Source organism: Hipposideros armiger, unplaced genomic scaffold (genome assembly GCF_001890085.2).
Source record: "Hipposideros armiger isolate ML-2016 unplaced genomic scaffold, ASM189008v1 scaffold_799, whole genome shotgun sequence".
In the NCBI taxonomy this organism is placed as follows: domain Eukaryota; kingdom Metazoa; phylum Chordata; class Mammalia; order Chiroptera; family Hipposideridae; genus Hipposideros; species Hipposideros armiger.
Window position 1 is genome coordinate 760,515 of NW_017732149.1, and position 8,855 is coordinate 769,369.

Below are 8,855 nucleotides of genomic sequence, written 5' to 3' on the forward strand. Positions count from 1 at the left end.
AAAAAAAAATTATTGGAGCTTGGATGGGATGTGTGGCCACACCCACCATACTCACCTGACCTTGCGCCGCCAGACTTGCACTTGTTTCGCTCTCTTCAAAACTCCTTGTGTGGTATAATGTTCAATTCAGATGAGGCTGTAAATCAGCACCTTGTTCAGTTTTTCACAAATAAAGACAGGTCTTTCCAAGAACAAGGAATTAGCTCACTGAAAGATGGCAAAAGGTTATTGAACAAAACAGGCAATATATCATTGATAGATCTTTGTTCTTCATACAAAAATAAATGACCTTTGAAAAACACAGACAAAATAAATCATGACTTTTCCGAAGACCCAATATGTCAATTATATATCAACTTTAACAAACAAATGATTAATAATGTACACTTATCTACCCTGAACCTTGGTCTCTGGAGCCGCTCTAGTTACTGCCCTAGAGGCGTCCCAACCACGTCCAGCTGACAGTTTTTAACTGAGTGTTGGCATAGAAAGAACCTTACGCTTTGAGAGTAGTAGAGTTCTCATTATTTTCAAGGTTTTTGTTTAAAATAGCAAATCACAACAGGAAATAAAATTTTATGTTGTGAGCCAGGACCCAGAGAATATAGTATTTAACTGAAACAATACCGGGGGTGCCAAAAAAATGTCTACAAGTGGACACTTTGGTCAGCGTTGCTCTAGCAGTAGTAGTTCACCATCATCAGAAATGTCTGGAAGCTGATGGGAACCACTTTGAGCACCTCTTGGAATTGCAGAAATCAAACGTGACTTGTATTTAGCTTTTGTTATTGGTATATATTGAGAATTACAATTTTAATACAGTTTTCCTTTCTTAAAATGTGTATACATTTTTTTTTCACCCTCTGTATTTAGGCTTGTAACATGTGATGCTCTCTTATTTTCTATTCCACTTTTAAAATATCCTAGCCTTGAGCTGTTAAACTGATTTCATGGCCCACTAAATAGGTTAAGACTCATAGTTTGAAAAACATTGTCCTTGAGGATTTTGAGACTTTCCCCCCCTCATTTTATAAATGCAGAAATCTAGGCTCTGTAAGTGACTTCTGTAAGTTCACACAGCTATGAAGTGTTAAATGGAAGACCTCATCCAGGAATTCTGTCTTTATGTACAGCTTTCTCCCAAATACAGAGTTTCTCCAGAGAAGTCCTAAATAAGAAACTAAAGGAAACCCAAATGCAACCCCATGAGAAGAGAGACATAGCGTTGTGAAAAGACGGACAAGGAGCATTGAATGGATGTCTCCCCGCAGCCCCGGCATTGTCAATCGTTTGGGGGGCATCTGCTCTGTGCCAGGTGAGATGCAGGAGATGATGGGAGTTCAGAAACTTATCAAACAGTCCCTGCCTTGGAACATGTTTAGCAAAGGCGGCTCCATTGTAAACTGATAAATGACAATGCAGGGTAATTAGAGCCAGCCTAGTGATGTACAGAGCACAGCTGGAGACCAGAGAAGGGAAGGAGGAATTCTGTTTGCAGTGGAGGGGCTGGGAAGAGAAGGGATGGAGGAGCTCGGGAGAGAAGGCTTGGTGGTGGGCGCAGGGGAAGGCGGCGGCGGTGGTGGTGGTGGTGGTGGTGGTGGTGTGGGCTGAATGTCTTGAAGGGAGAGGACACTTGATGGGCAGAAAGAGGACAGTATTTTAGGCAGCTGGAGCAAACTGGAGGCGCTGCGATGTGGGGCTCAGTGGACAGGGGGGCAGGGAGTGGAGGGACCCTCTTTTCCACTGAGTGGAGTCACTGCTGCTCATTGAAACAGTGAAGGGCGGATAGGAAAGCAATATTCAAAAAATATTTTTGGGGGGCTCGCCAAGTGGCTCAGCTGGTTAAGAGCTCGCTTGGGAGTGCCAGCTCTGAGCAGCAGGGCTGTGGTTCGGATCCCACATTGAGGGCCAGTGACGCTCGCCCCCTACAGCTAAGATGATGAACAACAGCTCGACCTGGAGCTGGGCTGCTGTGAGTAGCTGGCGACGGTGTAGGCTGCAGCAGAGCTGCAGTGGGCTGCCGTGAGCTACGAGCTACGTGAGTGGCTGGCAGCCAGCGTGAGTGGCTGGTAGCCGGTGTGAGCTACCGGGAGCCGCTGTGAGCGGCGGACCAATGACTGGCCTCACCTGGGAAGAGCACAATGATTATATCAACATGGGCCAGTGAAGTGACGTCCTCCACAACTAGACTGAGGAACAAAACAGCAACTTGTCTACCTATCTGTTCCCCTTCCCCGATTCCCCAACACTGTTCCCCTCCCCCCAATTCCCCAATAAAAATCTTAAAAAAAAAAATTTTGTGGTAAAACCTTTTGTTCAAATGAAACCACCATGGAGCCTCATGTGTAATTGAGGAGGTAGAGATTTTTTTTTTCTTAATGGGAAACATATATGCCATTGTTTGGAAATATTGTTTGAAAAATCCTTGATGTGGGTAAAAGGGCAGATTCTCAGTTTTGAGTCTGAATTTGCAGCAAGTCTTTAAGAAGAGAACAAAGTTGCTGAGAGAGGGGGAAGCTCTCAGGCAATCCAGGAGGGCAGGAGAGAGGGACCCACCAAAATGGGGGAAGGTTCCCCGCCTTTTACAGCCACCAATCTCCACTCTTACCCACCCTCCAGTCCATTCTTCCTCTATCAAAATCCAGAGTGAATAGTCCTCTTTATTTTTTTTTGTAAAGATTTTTATTGGGGAATTGGGGGATGGGAACAGAACTGGGGAATTGGGGGAAGGGGAACAGACAAGTTGCTGTCCTTTTGTTCTTCAGTCTAGTTGTAGAAGACGTTGCTTCACTGGCCCAAGTTGGCACCATCATTGCGCTCTTCCCCGGTGAGGCAGATCAGTCGCCGGCTTCTGGACGGCCGCTCACGCTGGCTGCTGGCTGCTCATGCTGGCTGCTGGCTACACACAGTAGCCCATGGCAACCCACTGCAGCAGGGGCTGCAGCCTACGCCGTCACCGGCAACTCACAGCAACCCAGCTCCAGGTTGAGCTGTTGTTCAGCATTTTAGCTGTAGAGGGCAGTGTCATTGGCCCTCATATGTGGGATCTGAACCGGGTCCTCTGGCGTCCCAAGCCAGCTCTTAACCAACACGCCACTCGGCCGGCCTGTGAATAGTCCTTTTTAAAAGGCAAAACTCATCAATGGCTCCCTTCACTCTCAGAAGGAATCCAAACTCACAACCACAGCCTCCCAGGCCCTGCGTCATCTGCTCATGGCGGCTGCCCAGACCTCACCTCTGCCCAGCTTCCCTCACTTACACCAGCCACCCTGCCCTCCCTGCTGCTTCTAACTCCATCCCACACACTTCCTGCTTAGAGCTTTGGTGCTTGTTGTTCGCTCTGCCTGGCCCACTCTTCACCCAAATTATTTGTATTTCTCTCCATCACTTCAATCAGGTCTCTTTGCAAATGCTACCTGAGTGGAAGGTCTTCCCACAGACAAATAGCCTCCCCATCTCTCTTCATGCTCTCTCTTTGCTTTGTTTATTTCTGCATAGCCCATATCATACAGTAGTGTCGTTGTTCACTTGTCTGACTGCCCCACTTGTGTGAAAGCTCCTGGAGGGTAGGGCTTGGCTCTCTTCCTCCTTGCTATCTACTTAACATCTAGAATGGGGCCTCCATCACAGAGATGCCCCATAAATATGTGTTCAGTGAGTTGCTTTGCCAAGGGGCAGAGGGCACCAGGAGAGGGGTTGAGACAGCAGGACACTGTCAACAGCAGGAAGTTTTGGACTTTTGCTGCCTGTAGGACTGGGGGTGGGGTGAGGTTTAAGACAACTTCATCTGGATTTTAAGAGGCAGGTAGGCTTCCAACTGGCACATCCGTTAAATGTGAAATAGATCAAAACAGGAGCTGATGAGGTGGAAGCAGTGTGGGTGGGTGGCTGTTGTCCCACTGCCTCCACCTTCTTCCTCAGCCCCTCAGGCACTGCATGTCAGCAAACCCTAGTGGCTTAGTCTCTGAGAAACGATGAACCCTAAGACTTCTACCTCCACAAGGAAGGCATCTCTTGTATTCCGGAGAGGGGACTGGGGAATGGCTGTGGGGAACCCGGGGACTGATCTGCAGTGTGGATCTCTGCACAGGTGGGATTGATGCATCAGAGTGACCCTACAAGTGTGGGAGCCTGTATTCTGAGGGTCCCAGATGTGTCATGCAGGGGAGTGAGGGCGTTTTCCCATGGTGTTTGCCTCAGAGCTCAGCATTGATTTCCTGTGTTTGGTTTCACACCATGTGGTATGCTTCTGAGAATGAAGAGAGAGAGGAGAGAGAGCAAGCAGAGAGCTTGGGGGAGAGGGAGCAACAAAGAAGAGATGAGGTGGAAGTCAAAAGACATGGGGGGGTGGAGGGAATTTAAAGAAAAAGCCTCAGAGCAGGAGATGTGGGGGAAGGAAGATCAAGACAAAGGGAAAGAGAGTGACAAGAGAAAAATTCTGAGACGTTCTAAATTTAATTATGGAAAGCAGGAGAGTAAAAGAAAGACAGGAATTAACCAGGTAATAGCTGTGAGCCAAATAACAAAAGACTGCCCTCATTCCTGAATGTATGTTGGAACTTTGAATCAACCTGGGGGCATCTATCAGGCAACCACTAGATACCACCATGGCCTGAATAGGCAGGAACTTTCAGGGCTGTCACCTGGAACCAATCAGGAGTAGTAAATAGGGCTTCCTTACAGAGAGAGCACCTATCCCAGACCTGCCCCCTTTCACTTCACCTTTTCCAACCCCTCCCCCCCATATCTGCAGCCAATGTAAATCCTTTCAAAACAACTTACATCTTCCTCCCCCAAAACATAATGTATGAAAAAGCCCTTCAACTCCAGGACGGCGGCCATGCTTGTCTTTTCCACCCAGCCCTGCTGATGCTGGTGTAGATTTCACATCCCAGGACCTGGTCTGTTTCTGGCTAGCATATGGCTCAGGAAACCCTTTCTTTTAAAAAGGCTTTCATCCATGGAAGTCAAGATCTTTGTTTAACAAGAGAGAATCAGGAAAGAAAGGCAAACAGAGAGAGGAGAAAATGGCTGGAATGAGGTCAAAGTCATGTCACCAGGACATGCTTATTTTGAACTGGAGAGGAGAGCTCAGACCTTGGTGTCCTCCTGGCTCTGGAATCTCCCCGCCAGGAACCCCACCCTCTTTCCAGCTCCTCAGGGTGTGGTTCCTTTTGTTCCCAGGAGCCCCAGTCCCAGGTGGTAAGCCTGTCAGGGGGTGGGGTGCTCTGAACAGTCATTAATAACCCAGGCTAATTAGTACAGCCCATCCCTGGATTCCATTCCTTCTGCTTGAAGGACCTGCTGAATCAGGGGGTCAACCCTAGATGGGTCGCGGGGTAGGACCCAGGAGTCCGTCCTGGGGATTTCAGGGGGTGAGGAAATCAGTCCTGGAAGAGAAGGGCCTGCTAAGAGAAGAAATCTTTGACAAAACCCCGGGGAAGTTTCAGACCTACGGGGAGGAGCAATTGTCCTATGTGGGCTGCTGCCCCAGCCTGGGGCCCAGGAGTTCTGAGGGCCCTGAGCCCAAAACTGCCCCCAGAGGAGGACCTGTTCACTGTCATCCCTCAGCTTTCCACTTGCCTGCTGGACTGACTCTGTTCCCCTTCTGGTGTCCCCCTGCAGCCCCAAGTCACCCTTCTCAGAGAGAAAAGGTTTGGGAAGGGTCTGGCAGATTGAGGATGGAGAGATGAAAAAAAGCAAATACAGCAAAATGTAACCGTAGTAGAATCTACAGGGTGTACATATGGGTGTTCACTGTGTAATTCTCCCAACTTTTCTATATGTTTGGATTTTTTTTCATATAAAATATCAGGAGAGAGAGAAAAATTGTTTGGCAAGTAGTAGGCACCCCTAAGTGTAAGGCATCAGCTGTGTAACACCTTTCTAGGAGAACTGATGTTTCAAATGGCTGGAGAGGGCAATGGAGCCCTGAAAGGTAGCAGGTAGCAGGTGAGAGCGCCTGCCAACACCCACCAGAGGAGGGAAAACCTCAGACCATGCCCAGAGGTGATTAGTAACTGCCCACCCAAAGCTGCTGACCCTGCATCTGGTGACTTTTTCTCAAGTTTATTCTGCCTCTCCTAAGATCTGGGCCTTGCCCTAATGTGGACCTCACCTGCCACCTGTAACCCTTGGGAGGAGGGGCAGGATAACATGTTCCAGCCCCTGCTTGACAACTGACCCTAAGAGGTTAGTAATGTTTGCACAGGAGGTGAGGTTCACACGATAAAGAGTAGAGGGAGGGCTTGGAACCGGTATAAAAGATCTGGAAGTTTCTGGGGATTTACTTTGCACTTGAAACTGCCAGGTGAGGGGTGACGGAGGCCTGGGCAAAGGTGACAGGGTGACAGGCCTGGGTGACAGGGATGCCTGGATTTGAATTAGGGAGAATTCAAACTGAGCTGGAGAACAGCCTGCCTGGATGGAGTGGCAGGGGAGAACAGGGGCATCAGGGTCTGAGCCAACCATGGGTGCATCGGTGCCTCAGTCTCAGATAAAGGACTGAGGACACCTGGCATGCTCAGGGGCATGGATATGGCTGGATGTGTGTTAGTAGAGAGAGAATTATGACCAATAGACCAGGTATCTGGGATCTAATATCTTGAGCTGGTCCCAACTCCTGCACCTTCTCAATCTACCCCAACTCCACCAGAATTGCTTGGACCCTGGTGTTGTCATCACCTTCACTCCCCAGGTGACCGAGAGACACACCTCTAAAATGCTCCTTTCCTTCTGAGACCAGGTGGGAAGTTAGGAACTAAAACTATACCTCAGATGCCCCGTGAGCCAGGTCAATCTTCCATTGGCAGACTTCCGTTAGGTTTTATGATTTGGAGGTTGCCTTGACTTCTTTAGAGAACTCCTTTCCTGCTCTGTGCTGGGAGGAAACAGGGCTTGACACAGCTTGATCCAGATGGAGAGTTAGGCTGGATCTTCTGGCTAAAATCAGACCAGGGAAAGGCAGAGGGGTTAGGGACACAGAAGATGTTGTCTGCAAGGAACAGGACTTGAGACCATGGATAATCCTTTCTAAACCCAAGACTGGGTCAGTGAAGTCTGGATTAAAGGGCCAAGGAGCCTGAGTCTCAACTGGAGGTCATGGGTGTCTGGATGAACGAATGCCAGAGGAAAAAGGAGTACATCTTCACGTTCTTCTTTCTTCCATTCCAGCCCCAGAATGTTGACTGTTGCTCTTCTTGCTCTTCTTTGTGCATCTGTCTCGGCCACTTCCAGTAAGTGAGAAGCCAGGAGCCCAACACAAGGTCACAGCTATGGCCAAGGCTTTGGGAGGCGGGCTCAGGGATGATGGGGACTAAGTTGTGGGAGGAACAGAGGTGGTGGGGAGAAACCGGGTGCTCAAGGAATTTCTCCCTCCAACTCCTACTTTCTCCTCCAGTTCAGATTAGGTCCTCCTCCTACAACGGAGAGTATGGTGGCGGCGGAGGACAGCGGTTCTCTCATTCTGGCAACCAGATGGACGGCCCCATCACCGCCCTGCGTATCCGAGTCAACAGATACTACATCGTAGGGTAAGAGTCTTTGAGCTTCTGTGGTTTGGGGACCCTCTAGCATCTTACTAACTTGGGAAGTTCTCAGTCACTTTGGATCCATCTGTTTTAATCGATAAGTGCCAGGAATTACGTGGTATGTGAAAGTTGTTAGAGGACTTGAATTCCAGACCTGAGCGGCTGAAACCTACAACCCAAACACACATGACCTTGGGTAGATCGCGTACTGTAAACTCTCAGGGGCCCGGAACTTGTGTAGTTCAGCCCCCACCCAAGGTTTAAATCCCCTGTGGCACCCTCCATCTTTGCTTGATCCCTCTCCCAAAATGTGCATCCTTCCGATCGCGGCTCTGCGTCCTGGGACAGCATGGACAAGGCTTTTCCTTCCTGAGAGCTTTTCAGATGTTTGAAAAATTCCCGCTTTTTTCAGGTGGGGGTGGGGGCCGAGTGAGGGTCGAGAAACTTTCAATTCCAGCTCTGATACTTACTGTCTGGGTGACTCTGGGCAAGTTGTGTTCCCCCTGTGAGCCCATTTGTCGTCAGAATGAGGAGTTGAAGTTCCTTGTATGATCTGCAAGGGCTCAGGCAGCCCTCACATCCTGTGGGACTGGCGAGGGACTTGTCATCCGTGTCACCAATTTGAAGCTCTCAGCATACAGGCCAACAGGTCCTGAGTTCTGAATACGCTGCTCAGCGTCTCCCTCCCTTCCCTGTTCGCCCTGCCCCCAGTCTCCAGGTGCGCTATGGCAAGGTGTGGAGCGACTATGTGGGTGGCTCCCAGGGAGACCTGGAGGAGATCTTCCTGCATCCTGGGGAGTCGGTGATCCAGGTGTCCGGCAAGTACAAATACTACCTGAGGAAGCTGGTCTTCATCACTGACAAGGGCCGCTACCTGCCTTTTGGGAAAGACACAGGCACGAGTTTCAATGCCGTCCCCTTGTACCCCAACACCGTGCTACGATTCATCAGTGGCCGGTCCGGCTCCCTGATCAATGCCATTGGCCTGCACTGGGATGTCTACCCCAGTGAGTGCAGCAGCTGCTAAGCCCCAGTCTCCTGCAGTGGGGTCACGAAAACCCCTCACCACTCACCCCGTCCACCTGGCTCAATAAAACAATAAAAGGGCATAGCTAAGTCTCATGTTTTGTGTGTGTGTGTGTGTGTGTGTGTGTGTGTGTGTATGTGTGTGCTTGCACAGCTGGAATCCCCTCCCGACGCTGGGTGTGGGAATCTCATTCTTTGCTAGGATCTCCATCTGGGTAAGAATGGGAGGATGAGGCAAAGAGGTAAAAGGCTTGGGCTTCTCTTCATTATTTATCAAGAGTACGTAAGATTCCAGCTTGC

General features: G+C 49.5%; 1 protein-coding gene across 6 annotated transcripts in view; it reads left to right on the forward strand.

Annotated features, from left to right (window-relative positions):
* Positions 1-8,632, forward strand: part of ZG16 (zymogen granule protein 16) — an 11,964-nt gene extending 3,332 nt beyond the window's left edge. Inside the window, exons 1-4 of one of the 6 annotated variants that reach the window (XM_019628522.1) lie at positions 3,698-3,805; positions 7,174-7,235; positions 7,400-7,532; positions 8,241-8,632. In XM_019628522.1, coding sequence (XP_019484067.1) covers positions 7,181-7,235; positions 7,400-7,532; positions 8,241-8,556 — 504 coding nt within the window. In that variant the 5' untranslated portion in view covers positions 3,698-3,805; positions 7,174-7,180 and the 3' untranslated portion in view covers positions 8,557-8,632. Of the gene's footprint in view, positions 1-3,697; positions 3,806-3,893; positions 4,091-6,127; positions 6,193-6,230; positions 6,311-6,631; positions 6,698-7,173; positions 7,236-7,399; positions 7,533-8,240 lie in introns of those variants that run through there. The other 5 variants (XM_019628520.1, XM_019628524.1, XM_019628523.1 and 2 more) reach the window with 5 other exon arrangements.
* Positions 8,633-8,855: the final 223 nt, after the last annotated feature.